Raw genomic sequence first — 24,412 nt, 5'->3', positions numbered from 1 at the left:
CTTACTGTAACCACTGACCCAAAAATCATCATAACCCAGTTGGAGACACGGCTTTTGTCTCCTATTGGACAAACTAAGTCCTAAATCTGAAGTTTGTCCCCAAAAGTGTCCTATGACAGAGCACGCACACACAGAGACAGCAGCGACGTCACATGTTGGGAATGCAGTGAGGAGCTGCTGAAGGCCTCAGGATCCGGGACAAAGTAGGTTAACGACGCTAAACACAAAAAAGAAAGTTATACACGTACATATCTATAACTTTCACTTAGATTAGATAGATTATAGATAGATATATAGATAGATAATGCGTGTGTGGGTCTTTTCTGGTAGTAGGTGTCGCGTTATTTGATTGTTCCTGCTCGGTTGTGTTGAAGTTAGCCTGGAGGCAAGGCAGCAAACAAGTAAACAACCCTGTTATTAAAGTGAATTATGGCGTATTAACCTTCATTATGGGTTGTTGTAACACTTAAGTGGCGTGTTTTAACGCCGAAATGACGCACAGAGGACAGTTTTTGGACAAACAACTGGGCAGATAGTCTCTCTATTCATTCAAAATGAGACAAGTTAATGTAAGGTTATCGTCAGCAGCAAGGAAATGTGTATTTATTGTGTGTTTACTGTGTGTTTAATGTGCTGTTTCTGTGTCGTGTCTCCATTGTTATGTTATTGATTTGTAGATGAGACCGAGGCAGAGAAGGGAGTCGCAGTAAAAGGTAGGACATGCTAACAGCTTGCTAATAGCCTGCTAGTCTTCTTTTAAGATGTTTGGATAGTAATATATATATAGTTATCATATTTCTTAAACCTATGTTAACATAATCCGTGTTGTCTTGTTAGTATTTTGTGCTATTTTAACAAGCACACATCGCTAATAATGATCTGCAGCTACATTTAAACATGTTGTTAGCCACAGCCTTTAGCCTTCAAAGTAAAAAGCTGGTAATAAAAGACTGTACAGGACAAGCAAGAAATATGTGTAAAACTGACAGAAACTGTAAGTAAAGGAAGCCACAATCCTGTCTTTATTTACTGGCAGTTTTTTATGTGTACTGGATTTGTTAATAATCAGTTTTCTATGATGCTGAAGTATTTAGCGATTTACTCTGAAGTGTAAAAGACACCGGATGTTCTTCATTCATTCCTGCTTGCTTGACTCTCTTTTCCCTGTCATATCAACTTTGACATTTGATGAGTTGATGAGCCTTATTTGAATTCAACAAGAGCTCCAGCTAATAAATTGACAATTAAACAAGCTTTATTCATTTTTAAATAACATTTTAAAAAGCTGACAATTGGCGGAGTGATAAAGGATTAATTTCCTGGGCCAGCCATCCTCGGATTTGAGTGTGTGTTCATCCGGATTCAGACAGGGGCTTAAATCAGGTCTACATCGGAGGTGGTGGTCTCTGTGTAATGTGAATGAAGTCCATGCTGAAAGTGAATGGTTTTAAAGTTAAAGTAATTGTACACATTTAATTACATGGATAGGAAAATACAAGTCACCACTAAAAGAATACACATCAAATACAGGTTTAAATCCAGTGTCCAAGCATTGTATTTCTGTATCATCGTCTCATCCATCATTATAATCCTCTTTACCAACATGGATTTATGAGGACCACACGACCCACATACAATCAATCTGAGTGCGTTATTTAATTTCTACACCCTGGCAATACTGATTTGGCTCAGCTTGGCTCTGTGCTTGTAATCCATTTGGACACTGTCAATCACATAGTGGCTTTCCAAAACTTTGTTCATTGTGCTTTGAGTTTTGATAATAAATTATAATTAAACTCTTCTTGTTTTTTTTTAATGAATCACTTTTTCTGTAAAGGAGATGAAGGAATTACCCACACCCATCAGAGGTTACATTTTTGTTAACTGTTCAGTACTAAAATATTCTTTTGGAAAAACATCTACAACCTTCAGTTTCTCATTTTCCATGTCAGGTAATTTGATACACTTTAAATAAACACATATTAAAACATATTAGATGTGTTTTTCCTTTAATGAATCCTGTATCTGAATGGAGGATGTCAGCATTTTGTCAGCTCAGCTGTGTGCCCCACTGTTATTTATCTCACAGATGCATAATATATTGTTATGAGCCAGGTGTTCACATGTACACAGACACATATCATTACAAAACATTTCCCGTCTTGTTTTTGTCTCCGCTTCATTTGGAAATCACTGATTCCAGCGTGTAAACACCCAAAGACAATAACCATTGTGAGGGACAACAGGCAAGGGGCAACCACAGATTTGCACCTGTTTGTGTATCTGTGTATGACTTTGTGTGTGTGTGTTAGGGATCATGTGTTTGTGTCTCGAAGCACACAAACACACACTCGCACACGTTTTAAGGCAATGTGCAAGCCTGCTGGAAATCCCCGAGCCTCTCAGAACGGCTGCTCTCTTCCTGCTCCTCAACTAGAAGCCTATTGTTCTGTGTCTCCGTTGCCATAGGAAACAAAGCCTGAAGCATCCCTCAGTTTCCATTGGTTACCTATGACATAAATACACACAGCAGCCACAGCTGTGCCCACCATGCAAATGTGTCCTAAAAACTGGCAGCATAATCCTACATATTCACTTAAATGTTATCAGGCAAAGGAAAGTCAGTAGTGTGTAACACTGATTTGCTTTTAGGATGTCATTGTACTTGAGTAAAACAATAGATACATGCTGCCGTCATATAAACTTATATCTACTTTTTTGGAAGGTGGAAATCACTTGACAGATGAATATAACTAATATTTTCCTTGACCTCAGAAGCCTGCCATGTCCGGTCCCACCTGGCTGCCACCGAGAACTCTGGATAGCCCAGAGCGAGCCGTCCCTCAGATGTCCCACTCTGCAGGGTCAGCAATCTACCGAGCCCCCAACAAGAAGGGCACGTCTGACTTCCGGCCAAAATATGGCCCCTATGACCAGAACGGAGGAGGAGGAGGTGGAGGAGGAGGGATGATAGCCAATAGGTACATGGCGACTGGACCCACAGGTGAGACCTCGCTACTAATCACATACTGGAATATTTTTCATCTGTTTATTTAATTTCAGATTGTGGGCCCCAGTTTTTGCAGCATTTACTCCACTTTATTCAAACTTCACAAACATTTGAGGCTGGTTGGTACAGGTCCTACCACTGTTGGCACACAAAACGAGCATCATTATGACGGAGTAACTGTAACTGAACTTTTTAAGTACAATAAAGGGGAACAATATTTTCATACAGTAAATCCTCAAAAGCCACACCTAAACATAAGTTTAGTAAATGGATAAGTCTGTAGGGTTTTTCTAAGTGAACTACACAGGAATCAGTATATATTTATGTTAGTGTGTTTCCATGATTTATCTCTAGATCACATTAAAGAAAGACTTGCCCCTTGTTTCCTGTCTGCATCTCTACTGTCAGCTCTCCATTAAAGGCGAAATTTTAAAAAGCATTTTTAAAAAGATGGTGATTCAAGAAGTCTCGAATAGTTTTTTTCTTCTTTTTTTAATGTCTGTTCTTCAATCAAAAGGTGGGCCTATTCATCATTCGTCTAGTGATCACTATTACCCCCCTCCACATGGTCCCAAAGATGACCGCAGCTGGAGTCCTCACATTGACAGCTACGAGCTGATGGTAGGTGCATCTTCTGTCGCTCTAAAAATCTAATAATAAATAGCCTGAACCTTGAGCTATAGTCATAGTCATAGTTATAGCGAAAGACCAAAAAAGTGATTTATAGTTTTATAAATTTAATTAAATGGTTTTAGATTATGTGCTCATGTGTTTCTGATCCTGTTTTTTTTTTTTTTTTTTTTTTTTTTCTTAAGCACCGTGGTCCTGAAAAACCAGTGAGTCATCACTCCAAAATTGATGCTGATATTGACTCACTCACCAGTATGCTTGCTGATCTGGACAGTCACCCACATGACTCCAGCACGCAAGTATGATAATTCACTTAATTTTACTAATGAGTTGTGAACTTGATTTTTAAATATTGGTGTAATAGTTAAGTTTTGATTTCATAACGTTTGTCCAAATTTTACCATCAGTATTTAACTGTTTTAAGTTTCTGACTTCCCAGCTGTACGACAATGTGCCTTACAACAAATACCTCTCAGGGGATCATTACAAGCCTGCACACCAGAGCGCAGGCCCTCCTCAGGGTCGGGCATCCATGGGCTACCCCCCTCACCCTCAGAGCCAATACCACCCAGCGCCCCCCTACCCCAATGAGCACCACGCACCTCAGTACTCCAGTGCCCACCAGCAGGACTACTACTCATCATCTTCGGCTCCTAAACCCTACCCTCAACCTGTCCCAGCCTCCTACACCACAGCCTCCACTCCAACCGGACCCCGGTTCAGCGTCCAGGTCAAGACGGCGCAGCCTGTCACGTATTCTCAGACAGGGAGACAGGCCGAGCAAGCCTACACCCCACCCCCCCCTCGCCAGCATGTGTCACGCCCCCCACCTCAGACAAGTCCACAGGGCTGGTACTCCCAACACCCAAGCTCGCAAACTCAGGAGATGCACTCTGAGGAGGGGTACCATGGGAGCAGCTCAGGGTCTGGAGGAAGAGTTAACCAGGGTCCCATGTCTAAGAGAGGGATGGAAAATAATCAAACAGGGTCAGGGTCTTCACTGAGTCCTGCTTATCAGTCCAGCAAGGTACGGGGGGAACTGCGCATCTTATCATTGAGAATTAGATGTGAGCTTTAAGTGAAATAAAAAAATTGAAGTTAAGTTAATCTCCCACACTGAACATAAATAAAATCATCTGAATTTGGTAAAATGATTTAAATCATCTCTGATCAAACCGTAAATAAACTAGACAATAAACCAACTTTGGCAGTTTTCAACACATTCACATTTCAGTTGTCAAAAACATATAGGTTTAATATTCAGACACAAGTATCATAAATCCTGAAATAATCTTGCATGTAAAAGACAATTTCTGCAGTTTTGTCAGTGTTCTCTTCAGGTTTTCCACTTGCATATATGTGATGTATCCTCTTTTGTCCAGCAGGGGGTAGCAACACCCAGACCTGAGGAGGAGCTGGATCGGCTCACCAAGAAGTTGGTATATGATATGAACCACCCCCCTTCAGAGGATTATTTTGGTACAGTCCCAACTCCTTAATGAGTTATGAAACTGCAAAACTTGCATTCTTGCATTTAAGCAGAAGATAAAAACCAACTCTTCTCTCTCAGGTCGCTGTGCTCGTTGTGGCGACAATGTGGTCGGAGATGGCAGTGGCTGTATCGCCATGGAACAGGTGTTTCACGTTGAGTGTTTTACATGTATCACCTGCCATGCCCGTCTTCGAGGACAACCTTTCTACGCCCTGGACAAGAAGAGTTACTGCGAGAGTTGTTACATCGTAAGTGATTTTTTTTTTAAAAGCTACAAACTAAAATTACAATTTCTGTTGATCTTTGTCCTGCAGTTCTCTGTCATGTCTACTTTAATCCTGTTTCTGCTTTTCTCATCAGAGCACTCTAGAGCGCTGTTCAAAATGTACCAAGCCCATCTTGGATCGTATCCTGCGAGCTATGGGCAAGGCATACCATCCTCGCTGCTTCACATGTGTAGTTTGTAACTGCTGTTTGGACGGGGTCCCCTTCACTGTGGATGCCACCTCTCAGATACACTGCATAGATGACTTTCACAGGTACACACACATTTCACACACCTGCTGAACTCTGGGATGAGACTTAAAGCCTGTTTCTTCTTTCCAAATTGACTCTCACTAACTCATTCTGATGCTTCTTGTCCTTGACAGGAAGTACGCGCCTCGCTGTTCGGTGTGTGGTGAGCCCATCATGCCCGAACAGGGTCAGGAGGAGACTGTCAGGATAGTTGCTCTGGACCGCAGTTTCCATGTCAACTGTTACGTCTGTGAGGTGAGTCACAGGAACATGCAACACAAAATTGGTTGGTTGGTTAAAGAGTGAAGCACGGAAAAACAAACGCAGTTGCTTTGATTTCTCAATGTTATACTTGTAGTTTAGCAGTGACATCACCTCAGGGACCTTTTTGTAAGTCTTTAGACAATTAGAAAACTCATAAGATCCACCCATCATCCTGATTCATGTCATAGCTCATAGTTCTTGTTCTCTTTAATAATTGGTTTAGGCCTATTTTAAACTCACACTGAATGCCCCAAAATATTTACAGTATGAGTTGATGTGAGAGTGTCGAGTTGAACTGACTGACGTTTTTAATTTCAGGAATGCGGTCTCCTCCTGTCCTCAGAAGGGGAGGGTCGTGGCTGTTACCCGCTGGACGGCCACATCTTATGTAAGAGCTGCAGCGCCCGCCGCATTCAGGACCTCTCAGCCAAAATCTCCACTGACTGCTAACGAATCAGTGTCGGAAGTTCAAAACCGGTCTATAAACGGTTGACGCATTCACACATATTATTGATATCATAGACAGGGGTGACAGTTTCATACCCCTACTTTGTTTAATCTCGTGAACTTTCTTTTTTTTGTGCATTTTTTTTCTGGTTAGTCTGACTTTGAATTGATATAAACCTTGTTATAGCTCCCTCTGTTGGTGTGTAACCGCAATTTAATTTGCACAGGAACATTTTCTTACTGTTACTGGTTCAAATGAGAGACGGAGTTGTGATGAAGTAACTCACGCCTCGCTGGTTTCCTTTTCATTCAGATTTCATACTGCATTTTCTTTCTTTTTGGTACACATCTGCCGTGTTTAGTCCAGTATTCTTACGACAGTAGCCTGACCTGCAGGCAGCTTAGGCTCTACTTTCATTCATCCACACCGGTATTGCTGAACTAGCAGCTAGCATGTTTATTTTCACTGTCAAAGACATTGAAAGTAGGAAAGGATACGACAAATTTAGACCTCAAAATTAGCGTTTTTGCAGAGAAGCAGCATAACTAATAGTAAGGTTGACGGCTTGTCTGTGGAGTTTGGGACCTGTACATTTATAAAACGCAGGGGGTCAAAGTGCTGAACTGCCTCAAAGCGCGCATATTAAAAGCACATAATGCACAACACAACAACTGTGACTGTATATAACAGGCTAGTTTGATTTAACAAAGGAACTGTGTTGGAAAGCATGTAGTATTTAGAGTGGTGAAACTTTGCAGTGAAGTAGCGTCATAGAACGAGAAATGTAGACAAGAGGAATGTGTAGTAAACTTTACAACCCAACGGTTTTTTGTTTTTTTTTATGTTTTTTTTTCTCTTTAGCTTTTGAATGCTAGTACAATATTTTGCTTGAAGAAATCTTTACAGCTACTTGTTTAGTTATTAAATCAACACTCATAACAGGATTATTGCCATTTAAAAAAAAAGAAAATAATCCAGAATAACATTTCTGAATGTCTACAATGTCTTTTTTTTTTTTCCTTTTGTCTGTTTTTAGGTTAAATTTGTTGTTGATTGATACTTGACTGTTACATTGAAGATGATGGTGCAATGAAGTCAAATGCTTTTTTGTGTCTAAAGGAAAACAGGGTGTTGGTCACTTGAAAACATCCTATCGTGTAAAGCTTGAGCCTCATGTGAAGAGTTTGTACTGAATATGTGCCATTTGGGGGAAAAGAGTTACCTACTCCATGTAAAAAACAATTTAAAGTGCAAAACTAAAATGATAGTCTTTTTATTTTTTTTATTTTTAGGATATTTGGTCAATTCATGTGCTTTGGTCAATTAAATGTCTTCTACGACTTTTACAAACAGGTTATTCTTTAGATATTGAATGTTGAATTCACGATGATATTTTTTTTTCTTTTTCTCCTAAAACTTGTTACTGATTTTGGCGTACAGCTCTTCACTTTTGGTTTTTATTCCTGTTCATCTTTGCACTCGTGGGCCAAGTTTTCATTTCTGTGAGACTTTGGAGCTACAGTATTTGTTACGTTTTGATTGTGTTTAACACTCTTGTCTTTCCGTCCTGATTTTTGTATTTGTGTAACTTTTTTAAAGGGCTAGAAATTTGAGAAGCCTTACCTCAAGGATGTCATTCAGTTACATGTTGATCCTTTTTTTTTTTTTTTTTTTTTTTTTTACTTGATCTGTCTGTGAAGTCTTTTTTTGTGACAGAACTTGATCATGCTTAAACGGTTCAGAGTTGCAATTTTTCACTTCATGTTAATTTATCTCATTATGTATATACTGTATTAGCATTAACCTGCTTTTTGTTATCAAGGTAATCATTTCATGAATGCTCAAGTGTCATTTAAAACTCCCCTCATACTCATCCCAACTCTTTGAATCATCATTTTGTTCACTTACACACCACTCACCCTGCTCCCTGTATGTTCAGTCCGAAATGTTGTGAATTTGAACTTGTAAATCAAAGCCGACGGTACAGCAGCATACCTCTGTCCACTGATCAATTCACATGGAGAAGGAGCAGGTTGTTGAAGTAGAAATGGCAGTTAGTTGAGTTACTGAGAAAGCATGTGAGCCCAACAAGGGCGGATTTTCTCTCAATGCAGGTTGTAGTAACATAATTGATTATTAAAAATGTCATAAAGTTAATCTGTGTGTTTGTCACTTTTTACACAAATACGATCATGATGAAAATGTAAAGGGGCACTTCTCAGTGAGTTGCAGTGATTTGTCATTGGAGTGGTTGGCAACTGTTAAATTAATCACCAGCTAATATAATAAATCATTAGTCAATCTTAAAATATCCAAATTCACCGATTTCAGCTTCTCAAATGTGAATATCTTCTCGCCTTCCAGTCTAACAAGCAGCATAATTGTGGATATTTCCCCCAGTGTAAGCAACAAATAGATGCAAATAGTAGCCCATGTTGCAACAAGCAGGGACATTATCATATTTAAAACCCAGGAACAAAGCCAAGAAAATACAATCAGCAGAACTTGATTAAATCGGCTATCAAGACATTTCTACGGAGCCCCTCTGGTGGCCACGAAAAAAAAAATCGTGGCCACGCATTATGTATTTCGTGGCCAGGAGATAGTAATGCGTGGCCACGCATTAGTGGTAAACTGCATGGCTGCATGCGAGTGTAATACCTGAGGGTCCAGCAGAGGGCGCGTATTGCTTTGAGCAACATTAAAGGGCACCCTCATTCATTCATTCATTCATTAGCCTGACCGATTGAATGAAGTTTGTCTTATTTCGTCTTTCACTGAAAAACTCCATTTCTGGTACAAGTCTCTCATAATGGTTAATATTTACAAGTGTGTTGGGTGAATGTAAACGTATATGCCCAGGGACCTATTTGTTATGGTATCACTCCAGCTGGTGAATGATGAAATCTATGACATCCCCTAGATCAGCATAGTCTTTGCGTTTAAGCCGATGCATTTTGAGCAGCCTTGTCTCTTGCTAAGAACTACTCAATGTCTAACCGCAAATGACTTGAGTATGTCATTGTAATTCATTCTCGTATTAAAATAAAAGGAAATCAATTCAAAGTTGTCCATGTTTACGGAGCCTCAGCAACAATCTTCATGGAAATGACAACAATAATTAACTCGTGGCCACGCATTAGTATCTCACTTTAGGAGGCTCCCTTTAAAAAAAAAAAAAAAAAAAAAAAAAAAACTACAGATGTTAGATATTCCGAAATAAGCCTATATGGCGCCAGACTTTTGGCATCCCGTAAACATAAATTAAACACCAAATGAGCTTCACGCATCACATGACGCACACATTCTATTTAATGTCATCACCTGCAGCCCCACCCACGTCACAGTCATGTTCGTTTGTTACGTAAATGACGTGCTACAATCAACATTCAACATTGAAGTTTATTTATTTAGGTCAATTAATTGAGATGATTATTACTAATTATAATAATTTGACTCCGGTAACACTTAACAAGCAAAAACAAGGATTTTGCCTACTTGAAACAACTATAACAAACAATGAGTAATTTTTTACAAGAGACTGACAAAATGGCACCTGAAGAGCAGCCTATTGCACTAGAGGCCTACGAATACGTCCTGCAAGCTAAGTACTACCAGCAACAACAAAATGAGGCTGCCTTCCAGATACAGGTTCTCATTGAGACTCTCTACAAAACCATTGAATCCCTCACAACAGAGAAAAGAGCACTCCAAGAAGAAAATGAGGCCCTTCAAACACAGGTCAAGGACCTTACACAGAATTATGACCATAGGATGAAGCAGAAGAGGGGGTTAAAAAAATGTGTGCTCCAAGGAGCCAAGGACGGCATTGCAGACCAGAACCAGAATAGGCACTTCCTAAAGATGAAAAAGTTCTGGGAAAAGAAGAATTATAGGTTGCAGCAGGATGAAAATGAAAAACAGGAAGACTTGAATGTCTGTGACATGGCTGTTGGGAGTACAGTGGTGAGGGAGGCCATGAGAAAAGGCAAACAGCATTTTAAAAAGCAAATGCCGAGGTCTCATACAAAAAAAACATCTAAAAAGAATCCTATCTCCTTGGAGGGAGGCAAACAAGTCTTTGAAAAAGAAAAATTGAGCCATTCCTCCTCCTACCCTGAAACAATTGACCTGACTGATGACGAGCAGCCTTCCACCTCTAGTTTTCAGGGGAGGGCAAAGATCTCCTTAGACATGCGCAGATTTTGGGAGGTGACGGAAAATGAGACCTTTTGTGAGGTGACCTCTTACCAGGAGAAAGACAACTTGGTAGAAGTGGACATGAGCATTGCAGAGGAAGAAATTGTGAACATTGATGAGTTCAATGAGCAGGAGGCAGAAGAATTAAAAGCACTCAAAACTGAATTTGAAGCCCTTGAAGCAATGGTTTTGGAACAACAGGTCTCAAATATGTCATTAAAGTCTGATGCTGAGAAGAAGGAAGATGACCTTGAACAGTACCTAAGGGAGAAAAGAGCTGAATTGGAAACTCTTGCCGCACGCAATATGTACCTCATCAATGACATTGATAAGGAGAGGGAAACTTCAGATGCTCTCAATGCAACAATTGGGGATTTAGAGGACCAGTGCGAGAGACTGAAACTCAAAACCTTATTGGAAAGAAAGAAACGTCAACCAAAAGATAGGAGGAGCAGTAGGGAGTCTAATTGGAGCAGTGGGACGCAAATAGGTGGGGAGATGACTAACCAAGCTGGAATGGGGTGTTGCAGAGTTGGGGTGTAGGTATAAGTGTGTGTGTGTGTGTGTGTGTGTGTGTGTGTGTGTGTGTGTGTGTGTGTGTGTGTGTGTGTGTGTGTGTGTATGTTTGTGTATTGTGTGTATTATGATTGTATACGTATATGTGTATATATATATTATATATAAATGTATGTATTGAAACATATTTTGTGTTTTGTGTGTACTGTGATTGTATACGTATGTATATGTATGTAGATATAGGTGTGGATGTATATGTTTGTGTATATATTGTATATAAATGTATGTATATATGAACATATTTTTGTGTATTGTGATAATAATAATGAGAATAATAATAACATTTACACATACACTCACTTCACGCATTTTTCAACATTACTATCTACTCATTCATGTTTACAGTTAAAATTTCATTCAAACAAACATCTTTCATGCATCCAATTCACTATTCAAGTTTCAAATTCCAATACAACTTTTCAAAATATTCAACATTGCTTGAATCTTAGTTATGAAGACCAAGGTGTTTGGTCTTTATTATAATTGTGATATAATTGTGATATCATCGTTTTTTAACATTGTTTTGATTTCATCTTTTACTCTACAAACTCTTAAAGTCTTTAAGGCTAAGTTCAGCCTGCATCCTAAATTTGAATATACAAAAAGAGAGAAATTAGGATGTAGCCTGACAAACATACCCTTTAAAATCAGAAAACTTTATTTCAAACACTGTGTACATCTTTAAGTTCAATATTGTATACAATCACCATAACACCTTTATCTTAGAATGAATTATCCAGCTAGAGCAAATGATAAAGTGTTATTTAAAGTACTACTGAACTTAATATCCAGAGGGTCTTGTCTTGTGTTAACATGAGGTGAACGTCTTCCAGAAGAAGTTGCGGCATCCTGCTTTGCGCTCTCTTTGGGAGAGGGGAAGGTGTCGCCGCACCACCTCCTCCCTGACCCCCAGCTCCTCCTCTAGCTGGGGGAGCATCTCGTCTCTTCTCACTGCCATCAGTTCAGTCAAAAACTTCAGCAAGAACAAATGAGCAAGATCCTAAAAAGGGAGGGTGGGATAGTGACTTAATCTCAGGCAAAAATGGCTCCATTATGCACATACACACAAATCTAAAAGCTATCAGTGACTCACCTTATCCTTTGTGAGGTCTGATCTCAGTGTTTCTGTCAGCATGTCTCTGGATGGAGCACCACTGACCTGCATCAGCAGCACAGACGGCAACAAAGCCAGCAGAAGAACCTGCACCTGAGAGCGAAGCATCTCCAACTCAAAACAGCCAGGAGAATCCTCCTCTTATATCCCCCGATTCTTGATTTCAACACTGACAATGTGCAACACTGTGCAAAAGATCCAAAATATAACCACTAACCAATCAGAAAGTGTGCGGCGGAAGAGCTGTTTGAGTAGGACGTGTTGAGCTGATAAATAGGTTTCTTCATCTTCAAATCCTCCTCATCCTCAAGCCAACAAAAGGATGTGATTGGTTGAGAAGAATGGCTGTGAGAGAACAGGGAGGTTGCAAAACGAAGTGTCACTGGACAGGATAAGGGCATCACTAGCTATGACGACATGGACAACACCGAGATGCTGCGCCCACGACATATCAAACAAAACCTTCAACTTCTGACTTCAGAGATGTTTAATACTCATCTCCAGATGACTTTAAATGTGGATTATTAGATGTAAAACACAGCAATAAATTAAAACTTTACTAGTGTCAGTCAGGATTAGCCACACCAACTTCGTAGGTGTCCTGGTCTCAACATGAGGCCTGCATGCTGTGCAGTGTTAATGACACAAAGTGACTCAAATGTTAATGAGGATGCCTGGACACTGCTGACCAATCTGACACTCCACCACCCTTTCAGCCGTCACTTTGAGTCAGACAACAGTGTACAAGTTAGGAAAGCAGTAAAAACATCTACTGAAATTATATTATTTGTAATCTTTGCTTTTTTGCAATGAAGACTCGAACATGTTCCTCTTAACTCTTACACACTTTAAATTTTACCAATTTACCCTAAACACCATTTTTTTTAGCCTGATTTTTGTACATACGGTATGTTCCAGGCTGAATTTGAACTGCATTTATTAATAAATCCAAAAATCACAAAATGTATTGAAATTATGGTGGCTGTCACAGTATGTGCTCCATATTATGGTATGATTGGATTTTTTTTTTCTCCATAAACAAATAAAAACCTAATGAATTAGCTAGATTAATCACTAATATATTAATGAGTGATGAGGTATTTCTGAATGAAAAATAGATTTGTGGTTTTGTATTTTGGCAGAGAGACAAATTATGAGGGGATACTGTGAAGGGTCAGAATATGACATTTTGATATCAATATCCAAGTCAATAAAAGAATTAACTAGAATTAACTAGTGCTAAACCGCTGTACCAAATACTGATTAAAACCTTATTTTCACATCTCTTTCTTTAAATAGATAGTGACCTTTTCTGTGGCTATGTCTTCTTATTCCTTCCCCACAGGACTCTCACCGATGACTCTGATTACTCATTCGTTAATCATGACAGGACATGACTTTAAACAAGATTTTTCCAAAGGCAGCGAGGATGCCATGACCACAGGCATCCAGCTGTGCTGCCATGGACGAATAGGGAGAGGGGTCCCTCACTGTGATGACACAAATCACACCTCCATTGCCTCCGTACCTGCTGCTACACAATGTGAAGTGGTGTCAATGTGTCTGTCAGGGTCAATTAAACTTCTCCACCTATGGTTAATCTTAATCCATGTGAGTTCCTCCTGCTGATTTGTATGTATGTATAGGAGATAATCATACAGCTCTAGTTCTAACACATGACGTCTGCTGCTTCATAAAGATATTGAGGTATTATCTTCACTATTAACATGTAAGTATGTTTAAACAAATGCCATTCCGATCTGATTTAAACACTGGAGGAACGTGGCCACTGATGTATACTGTAGTTTGTCAGTTTATTAGGTGAAACAGCCCTGAACTGAATCCTAGTTCCTTGTAGGTTATATGTTCAACTTTCTGGTCATTTTGCTGTAGTTTGTGGTGTTGTTGAATCATAGTAAGCTATACAGAGAAGAGTTTGTAATATTTATCCACCCTTATTGATGTAAATAATAGGGAGGACAAAATATTGACCTATGTCAGCAGCTGCAACAAACTGCAGGAATGCCCAAAAACAAAAACTGAGCATTATAAACTTTATAAAGATAGTATTTATTTGCAGGGCAGCAGTAATAAACTGCAAAGTGTAGCACAATTTATCTTTTAAGAAGGTTGATGGGGTTAGTGGGATGGTTTTATGTTTCACAGGAAAAGCAGACAGAAATAAAACTGTTGTTGACAAATGGTGAATGACAGTTTTCAATGAGTGGACTAAAACTTGCCTGACTTCTGGTGCACAGCTGATCTCAAAACAGAAAAAGCAGACACTGATGTAGTTTAGCACTTCAGTGTTAAATTATGTGTACAGTATGTGTAGCATGGGTGGTGAATGTGGTAACATGAAATGAAATGCAGTGTACATGGTCGTAGCTACCACTGAGGGCATTCAGCCTTGTATTAAGTGTATCAATTCTGGCAGTGTCGACTCTGACTGCTTCAATAGTGACCAGACTTTTTGGGACACTAAGAAATAAGTGTTGACACAATCAGTGTTTAAACTCCATTAGAGGATTTATCTTGCTGCTACTCAGGAGTGATGTCCCTCAATTCAAAATTTCCCTTTAGAGTCAACACTCAATTATCAATATCATTTGTATAATAAACATTTCTTCAGGGTTAGGAATGTTACTTTGGAAATGTAATAGGTTACAGATGACTAGTTACCCTATTTAAAATGTAATAAGTGATGTAACTATTTCAATTACTCAATCAAAGTAATGTAACTTATTTCATTTAATTACTTTTCTCATTTTTTAATTAATGTTTTCAACTGTAATGGTAAGCGTACCCATTAAGCCCACCAAAATCTAAGTTCAGGTGTTTTCCATGGATACTGACATAATTTATAAGGGGAGTAATTTCTTACAAAGCAAGATGTATCTCTCATTTGAAAATATATTCATTAGTTCATGTATATTTTGGAAAATAAAGACATTTTATGAAAAAGTCACAAGTCCGGCATGGGCTTAATTGGTACTGTGACACCATTTAAACCCATGTGTTAGGTCAATGTCATGATTTATTAACAAAATATTTTTAAAAATGTATTCAGTAACATGTTAAATACTGTTACATGTAACTAGTTACTCCCCAACACTGCATTTCTTATTGCTTCAGTCACTTGTTTCTTCTGATTGAACTTTTTGTCACATTTAGTCACTTTTTAAATAATAAATAAGTGTGAAAAAAAGAAGACACTACAGCTGAAAGCTTCCTCTCTAACCAAACCAGGCTTTAAAGTCCGTCTACAGCTCTGTGGTCATGTAGAGTAAGTTCATAGTGCTATTAAATCAGTGTAAATATACACTTACACCACTAGGTGTCACTGTAAGATCACATTTGTATCCTTTATAGCTCCTTACTTGGTTTCACATCAAACTTAACAGTTTACAGGATGCCTATTAATTATTAAGTTTTAGCTACTTTACTTATAGTTTGATTACAGGCGATCTCAGCTGTGTTCATACAGAAGGCGACCATCAAGAAAACGGACGTAACTGCCAATTAGCTTCTCAATTAGCAGGTGAGATTGTCAAAATGGCGACAGGTCAGACAAATATAAACACGATTGACAACGTGAAACTCGTCTTAGACAGATATCAGCCGTCTTCTTAAACAATGAAAGATTTTTTCCCCCATTTTGTGACTGTGTGAGTTTCAGATGGAGAAGTAAATACACGGTTCAATTGATGGTTCATGTAGTGACTTTGATATCTACTTCTTGCAGCATGATGTTGGTCCTCGGCTCATGCATGTGTGACAGAAGCTCAGTGCAGACAGGTAAGATCAGTAGTTATGTAACTGTAACCAAGACTGCCGCTATTAACAGATTCATAACACATAACAGGAACAATGAGGCCCAGTGAACTCTAGGGGTCCTTCAGGAGGGGCTTTGGGGGCTTAAGGCAAAAATAACAGCGCTGAATATTACTTCAGCCATGCCTATAAAAGGTTTTGCTTCCAATATAGTGTATTAACTTCTTAGAGTTTTATATTTCAGGACTATTAAAAACGGTTCCACGTGGGAAATATTATATTGCATCAGAGAGCTGCTGTCTGAAAATATATAGACGATATAGAGGTAAACAGTTTGATATGGTGCAGTGAAAAATAGAAAATACTGAAAGTCACCATCTGGTGCATAATTGAATAAATGTTTAAAAAAAAAATCATTAATCAAATCATTAGATCTGCACTGTAATTAGTTTGGATATGTATGTATGGGGCTTAATATGGCTAAATATTTACAATGTTATTGAGAATGCTTTTATAATTTCAAATATGATGTGGCAAATTTATGAAAGATTCCATGTAAATAACAGATTTATGTACAAATTCCACTGTTATGCATTACATCAGACACACGTTTTCACAGACATAACACCAAAAAGATTTTGTTACGTTTATGTTGTTTGGTATCCTTTATTTAGGTAAACAGCTGAACAGCTACATATGATAATATGAATTTATGCTGACTGTATGTAATCCTCAGTGTGATTACCCAAATTAGCCTGAAACATGTACATGCATCTTCAAGTTCAATGAGCCCCTCAGATAATATTTAGTTCAGGATTTAGTTGGGAAATAATCCCATCATTACACTGTTATTTCAGGAACATTTCAGACCAAATGCCTTGAGCGTCACTTCTGGCTTTCTGTCAAGTCAAACTTCCTTGGCTCGAAGATCCGTTTTGATTTTGAAGGTACGTGTCCTCCATATATCAGGCAGCAGATAAGATACAGGTACATGGAAGTGGTTACAAATAGTTGTCAACGACCTGTTAGTGTAAGCCTCTGTTGTCACTAGACCAGTACGGACTCCACTACCTGTCTGATCAGGAGGCCACTCTGTGTGGCTACACCGTCCTAATCAATGATATTGGAGACCTGGTGTTCCACGCCTCCTTCCTGGCCTGCCACGTCCACAGCCAGGTAGACGTTCCTACAGTCTTGTGCTTTGATATGTTGCAGGATTGTCCTCTTATAACCACACACCTCTTCTCTGCAGAGGGGCTCAGACTATCACCTGCGTCTCTGGTTTGTGAACAGGCAGGCGGATGGGACAGTGGAAGCGTACCCTTTCCAGCTTCACTGCTCCCTTCAGGGGCAGTGGAGTGCCAGAGAGATCGTCTGTGAGGAAAACTATATGGAGGTGAAAAGCTGATTTCTACACCTCCTGTTGGGTTGACTTTTCCTTCCACATGTGCTGTGACAGAAGATTTCAGAAATGTGTGAAAGTGTATCAATCCATGTCTGTTTCATCTCTAGGTGTCCATCCAGTTGCCTGTCCTGCCCACTACATCCAAAAATGAGATGGTTTGTAAATGGCAAAAGTCAAGAACTTGTCTGTACTGTAAGGCTTGGTGATTCAATTTGATCTTGTTTCAACTTATATCATATAGTCTTAAATTTTATTTTTCTGCTGTTTAGATGCATTTTTGTCTGTTCTTTTCTTGATTCATCAATTAGTTGTTTGGTCTATAAATGTCAGAAAACAATGCCCCAAATGCAGTGTAATGCAACCCAAAGATATGAATTTAACTGTTGTAGCTAAAGAGTCAGTCCAAGTACCAGCCTCACTTTTGTATAACGCTGTAAATCATATAGAAATAGAAATAAAGAGACATGACAGTAGAGGTCAAGAAGATGAAGAGGCTTATACCAATTAAAGAAGGAAAAAACAAAGGAAAATGATTAGATTAGATTTAGATTCAACTTTATTGTCATTGCACAAGCACTGAGACAACAAAATGCAGTCAGGCATCTAACCAGAAGTGTCAATTTGGGCATAAAAGTGCAACAGATACAAAAATCATGTACAGCGTAATGAGTGGTATAAATGTGTAACTGTGAGAGGATCTGATTAAAAAGTCTGTTCTGGGCTGTTTGACTTTATACATACAAAAAGTACTCATAAATACAAATACAACCAAAACTGATAATACATAAATGACGATAAGAAATACTCTAAATTAACAGAGTCCATATCTGTACATACATTTATATTTGAATATGGATAATCCTCATACAAAATGTTGCTACAAAGGTGTAACCATTTAACCATTTAATACATAACATTTGTGATTATGTTACCTTGCTGTCGTTTTGCTCTGTGGCTCCTTACTTTTCATTGATTAAACACTTGTGTTGCTGAACAGGGAGCAGATGTTGCAGAGATGGCTGTGATTTTCAACAGAGCAGACCAACCACCAGCAGAGGTCAGAGTTTTGTCCCTGACAGAGGCAGCTGCTCTGGGTTATCACATCTCGCTGCATGACTCTCGTCTCACCGTCCGCTGTCACTATTCCTCCCCTCTGTCGTACTTTGTCAAGGTACTCGGAGACTGCATGGTTTATGCTGAGATGAGATACGTATACATGAGTCATCTAATGATTTGCTTTTAGTGTCAGAGATTCGTTTTTTTCTGGATGATGCATGCACTTGTTTTACATTTCTTTCTCCCAGGAAAAGGGAGTTGATTTAGAGATCATCAGTGCAACCGTCCTGTTCCAACTCCAGAGCAACTTCCACGCTGTTGACACCACTGTTGCCTGCTCTCTGAGTTTGTACCGTTTATTAGCATTACATTGTTTGGCAACTGCTAAATAAATGTGATCTCCCCTGCAGTGTGTCTCTTTCTTCTCCCATGTCTCACCTCCAGACGAGGCTACAGCAGATGAGTCCAACCTGTTGTGGACTGTTCCGTACATCCTCCCTCCGCTAATTCACGGGCAGTTCAGGGATAGAGGCCTTGGGGTCGGAGTGAATGGCGAAACTCTGAGTGAGTCTGACATTAAGAAGAGGGGATACAAAATTGGATTGCAGGAGGGGAGAGTGGAGGTCAGGATTCCTGCAGGAGCCCAAGGTGTACACATTAAGGTAGACTAATAAGAGATACTGTTGGATAATTAATGGATATTACACAGCAAGTATGTTTGTCTGGACACAGTTGCTCTTATATAGCAGTGACTTGTGGACCCTGAAATTAAGCTCATCCTAAAATGAAATTTTTACTTGAAGTGCAAAAATTAGAGAAATGTTACAATTTTTTCTGTGAAAATCTATTTTGTGACAAAACTATTGCTCATTCAACTATCCCTGAAATTTGTAGAGACCCTTTTGGAAATGTTAATGTTAATATTTGATTGTTTATCATGTATTCTGTGCACAGTTGCACTTTTTCCTTTTTTTTGTATGTATTGTCCGTGTTATGTCCTTATTTGTACCCTGGCTCCAAACAGAAACTATATTGTTTCTACTTACTCGTACAAGGATGGATAGCATACATTTGAACTTGAAGGACATTTGTTTATAAAAAGAAATGAAAATATAGACAGAAAGAAATAGAAATTGACACTGATGATGTGGTTTTGTCTGTCGTGATTTTTCCAGAGTCGTGTTGTGAGGGGACAGTACAGGCAGTCCGTGTCAGTGGATTTGTTCTTCAAGAGTCAGTGGCAGGATGAGCGCTGGCCTCTCACGCAGCATCGCTCTTTCCGGCACCTTAAGACTCCTCTCATGCCACAAAAGCCAGTCCTCATCCACAGTAAGGCTTTTATAGACCTTTTTAGGGCATATATTAGAGTTTCAATCCTTTCAGTTTTCATTATTTCAGTCCTGATTGAGTTGGTGACACCTGTGGCTAATTGTGATAAGAAGAAGAAGAAAGTCAATAACTGCAGGTTTTTCATTGTGTCGACTTCAAGCAGGATCAAAAATTGGGTTTGATATAATGAAACTCTTAAGGATAATAACTTTAAATTCAAAAGAGCTCTTTCAAGGATGTGTTACCAAAAAGGGGAATTCAGATTTACAGTTCTGTTTTGGATAAAGCTACAGTTTGAGTCTCTCTTTCTCTCTACAGATTCAGCCCCATCAGAGGAACTTTTGTCTGTCACTTTAGGTTCCTTTTCACCTGATGTTTCCCTCCAGAAGGTGACAGTAGAGGTTGGTGGTGGCCTCTTAACATGGACCCTGAGCCACCAGACTGACACAGACCTCATCGTGTCCAAACTGTCCCACCCCAACGGGAGCCACTCCTACTTGCTCCAATTCTCTCTTTCACACCCAAAAATAATCCCAGAGGTGAGGCTGGCTGAAGTTGAGCAGTTTTAGCATGTACACAAGGTCATACATGTCTGAAACAAGCTGCCGTTTAATCCCAGTATATAGGTGGTGGACATAAGACATACAGCCTCTCTTTCACCTTTATTCTGTCCATCTTACCCAGTGGAGAGGTGTTTTACCATCAAGTAGCCATAGAGCACAGTGTTAAGTACTCAGGTGAGTTTTTTCTGGTTTCTTGCATGTTTCAGCCCAACAACTATTAAGTAAAGGTAATTAAGTCACATTACTGCTGAACATCTTAAAAATATAAAATATACGATAGGTTTTGATTTGGCTTATTTTCAAACTTTCACATTGCCATAGGTTTCTTTTTATAACGTTTTTATATGAAAATCAGGGATTTCAAAGATTGGTAATGTCACAAAGTGAGTTTTTAGCCTGTTTTATATTTTAAATTGTTTAAAAATAATTAATTAAGATATTAAAACACATAAGACGACATGTGAGAATAAAAATATTCACGGTGATGTCTCAAGCAAGTTTAAAGTCAGATTTTCATATTGTACTGGCAGGAAATATAACCAATCATCACGTGGCAGGTGAGGAAATCAAGGTGAAAGTACATTATGCTTCTGAAAATGGTCAACAATTATATAAAGTATCTGTTTGGAAGTTAAACTTGAGTTCCAGTTCTAATCTAGATGCACACTAACCAGTAAGTTATTAGGGCCAATAACTGTATAAAAATTTCAACAACTAAACAACATAATGTCAGTCTCACTCATTTATCCCCCTGGCTGCAGCCCCAGCTTCACCCAGGCTGGAGGGGAAGTGCACGGAGAGCAGCCTACTGGTGCTGCTGCACCACGGGGTCCAAGCCGAGCTGCAGTGGGAGCTCTTCCTTGGAGCCCGTGGGCTGGACTGGGAGCTGGTGGAGAGGGGGGGTTTCATAGTGGAGGTGGAGCAGGACCACTTGACTGTGGAGATCCCACTCGACAGCCCAGGGATGAACTACGAGGTCATCAATCTTTCTTTGGCACATTTTTAAAAACCTTTTTCATCTTACTCCAGTGGATAATATGAATGTTTTGCCTGATTAAGACAGTGTAGATCTTCCTTTACATTAGCACCTTTTTTTATCTTCATCTTTGGGACCATTTAGAGGTTTAAAAACTGTTCGGAGATACTTGCGTTTAATTGCCCATTTACTCAACTAATTCCTAATCTTACTAAATCTGATACAAGGATACCATCTGTGTTCAATTCAGTAAATGAGCCCTCAGAGTAAATTAAGGATTGAACCCTCTTCAGGCATCAAAAAGCATCTTCATGCAAAGAGTATTTTAACTCCTCGTGGGTACTTAGATTACCATTAAAATAAAACGCGTCTCATTTTTTCTCAAAGGAGCTGACGTTACAGGGTCTTGTTGCTGGATTGGAAGTGACAGTAGTGGATGCAGAGTCTCTGAAAGTGCAGGACCGACTTGTCCATAAATGCAGATTTCCTGTCCGAGAACTTCTAGGTACACAGCAGAAGCTCTAACTTAAGTCTAAAAAGTAAACATGCATGGCTGTTACTTCAGGATTATTTCTACAAGATAATATCGGTTTTCAGTCACCTTGTCTTTGTCTTATATTTAGTTTATAATATCATGAAACTCAGTGTATTTTTGATAGCGTGCCTGCCACATGGGAGGATGGTGGCAGTAGTCGACACCACTCACACCATCCCGCCTACCCAACCCAACCGAACCACCCTGTTGGACCCCAGCTGTGTTCCTGTTGAGACGGACAGTGCCAGAGCCCTGTTCAACTTCAGCTTGAACTCCTGCGGGACGACTGTAACTGTGAGACACAGGAATTAGTCCAGATTCACACAGAAACTACACTTTCTAGCCTGTATTCTGATCTCATTATATTTCTGTAGACTGAGGGAAACTTCCTGGTTTATGAAAACCAGATAAGCTACCCTCAAGATTTCCTGCCTTTGGATGAACCTATTATACACCGAGATTCTCCATACAGGTGAGAAATGTACATGAAACTCAGTCTGTCTTTGGATCAGATGTAGGAAAGTTGATGTGCGTCATGTCTGTTGTAGGCTGACAATCCAGTGTCGTTACCCAGCAAACGATAGCCGAATTCTCACTTTCCAACGGCCTTTAAACTCATCTCTGGACCTTTCACCTATGCCAGTCAAACACACTCACAGGGAAGCTGCAAAAACAGGTGCTTGTCTGTGTATTTAAAATCATTCATCATCTGACTTTTTATATGTATTTATGTAAATGTATGATATATAATTTTGCCTCCAGGTCAAAGAAAATGGAGGGTGAATTTGGGGGGGGCATGAACAACATGATTTAGGTAGTGCAGTGTTTCTGTGAAACTTTATGTATTCTGCTTAATTTTGAAACTGGACCAGGTGGAGTTTTTTCATATAATAGAGATGAATTATGGCAGTGATGTATATATTTTACTGTCATCTTTAACCTCTTGTCTCCTTTTAGTCTGGATTCGATGGACACTTGTCTCCATGCTGCTGCTACTGATGCTCTGCACATGGGTTTCTGCATACTGGACCTGTAAATGAAATAAATGAACACTGTTTTATTTTATTTTATTTTATTTATTATTTATTGTTGTGCATTACTTAAACTGGTCTTTACCCTTTACAAGGCTACGAGATATGAGAAAATATGATGAAAAATTGTTGTTTCTTTTTGTAAAAATGTATTAATTTCTGTGATTTGTATGGTGTTCATTAAATATGACTTAAACTTGCATTACCTATTGATTATCTTCATACTTCTAATACCTCCTACTGAAACGGAGAATAGAGACTTTTGGTGCTCTTAAAAAAACCTCAACTTAAAAACCAGGGTCAACCATCATGTGCTAATGAAGGTGGACTGGAGAGAAACCAAAACCTGACAATTTAGCTCTTATTAATCTTTTTCACAACATGACATATACACATTTCATAGCAGGAGAAGCACAGTTGGAATTAACTACTTTAATAATGTCTGAAGTCACTGGTGTCCCAGTTAGGGGCCTTAATGTCTAACTAGCTCACTGACATGCTCTTCCTCCAATTGAAAGACGATTGAAGCACCTTGATTGCTAATGTGCTACACATGTGAGTGTAACACCTGAGGGCATGTGATTTGTCAGTGAAGAGCTGGACTTATAAAAGCTGTTGTAGCACATATCACAATGTGGTGCCAGTTTGGCCAGGATATACCAAGCAAGTGGTTCACCTCAGCTTGTGTTGGTTAGCAGGTGTAGTTTGCTAGCAGTTAGGCTAGCTTTAGACACTTCCAACACATCAGTGGCTATGGCTTTCGGGTCTTACCTCAGGTAAGTTACTTCAAGGGTAATTTACAACTCATTAGTATAGTATTTTCCATATTAATTTATATACTTTTGTCTTACAGTGTGACCTTACTTCTGTCAGTGCTTGCAGCTGCAAAATGTGACATTCCTGACGGTAAGAAATAAAATGTCTGTTTAAACACACACTTGCAGTCTTTATAACCCTGATAAACCTGAACTTCATTCATTTCAGGAGCTCTTCATATGGAGTGTCATGACCGCTATTTTATGATGGCTGTTGAGCTTTCCTTTACTGGGGATGACCCTCAATTTGAGGCTGTTGGTAGGTCCTGCACAGCTACCCAACCATATTTCACATGGTTACACTGGCTAGTGCCCCCTAAATAAAACATCTTATCAGTCTTTCATTAGAACCTTTGTTTTTTTGTTTCCCTGTACTCAGTTTGGATCTAGTTAATTTTACTGTGCATAAGCTGGTTTGGAATAAACTGTTGCATAACTAATGTAACGCCTTATCCAGACAGAACAGGTGTGTACCCCATCACTGAGCAGTATGCAGCTGAGTGTGGCTACACTGTCAGTGTTTTCCCTCAGCCGGGTCATGTGGAGCTCCGAGCCTCTTACTTCAGCTGTCACACTGACAACAAAGTATGTACAAATCCAAAAAAAGTTGTTTACAGGATTCATGTGTTACATTCACTAGCCTGTGTGACTGTCTGCAGGACACTCAAGCAAAAGATC

At 39.2% G+C, this 24,412-nt stretch overlaps 2 protein-coding genes across 2 annotated transcripts; one reads left to right on the top strand and one right to left on the bottom strand.

Annotated features, from left to right (window-relative positions):
- On the top strand, positions 1–7,661 carry trip6 (thyroid hormone receptor interactor 6). Its single transcript, XM_053343902.1, has 11 exons — positions 1–203; positions 678–713; positions 2,776–3,004; positions 3,528–3,631; positions 3,826–3,939; positions 4,080–4,667; positions 5,023–5,119; positions 5,211–5,380; positions 5,493–5,671; positions 5,783–5,903; positions 6,231–7,661. Exons 3-11 carry the CDS (start codon positions 2,785–2,787, stop codon positions 6,360–6,362), a joined length of 1,725 nt encoding a protein of 574 aa, XP_053199877.1. The 5' UTR covers positions 1–203; positions 678–713; positions 2,776–2,784; the 3' UTR covers positions 6,363–7,661.
- Positions 7,662–11,944: 4,283 nt separating this feature from the next.
- sst5 (somatostatin 5) lies at positions 11,945–12,358 on the bottom strand. Its single transcript, XM_053343905.1, has 2 exons — positions 12,230–12,358; positions 11,945–12,136 (listed from the first exon to the last, which is right to left on the bottom strand). Exons 1-2 carry the CDS (start codon positions 12,356–12,358, stop codon positions 11,945–11,947), a joined length of 321 nt encoding a protein of 106 aa, XP_053199880.1.
- Between the last annotated feature and the right edge of the window lie 12,054 nt (positions 12,359–24,412).

Source organism: Scomber japonicus, chromosome 22, assembly GCF_027409825.1.
Source record: "Scomber japonicus isolate fScoJap1 chromosome 22, fScoJap1.pri, whole genome shotgun sequence".
NCBI lineage: Eukaryota > Metazoa > Chordata > Actinopteri > Scombriformes > Scombridae > Scomber > Scomber japonicus.
This window is presented reverse-complemented; position numbering and strand designations above follow the sequence as displayed.

Bases quoted from the DNA above. Each gene is read 5' to 3' on its own strand.
- trip6 (XM_053343902.1), top strand. From the start codon at position 2,785: ATGTCCGGTCCCACCTGGCTGCCACCGAGAACTCTGGATAGCCCAGAG. The intron at 4,668-5,022 runs GTACGGGGGGAA...TCTTTTGTCCAG, and splicing joins CTGCTTATCAGTCCAGCAAG to CAGGGGGTAGCAACACCCAG. The intron at 5,120-5,210 runs GTACAGTCCCAA...CTTCTCTCTCAG, and splicing joins CCCTTCAGAGGATTATTTTG to GTCGCTGTGCTCGTTGTGGC.
- sst5 (XM_053343905.1), bottom strand. From the start codon at position 12,358: ATGCTTCGCTCTCAGGTGCAGGTTCTTCTGCTGGCTTTGTTGCCGTCT. The intron at 12,137-12,229 runs GTGAGTCACTGA...CTCCCTTTTTAG, and splicing joins CAGACCTCACAAAGGATAAG to GATCTTGCTCATTTGTTCTT.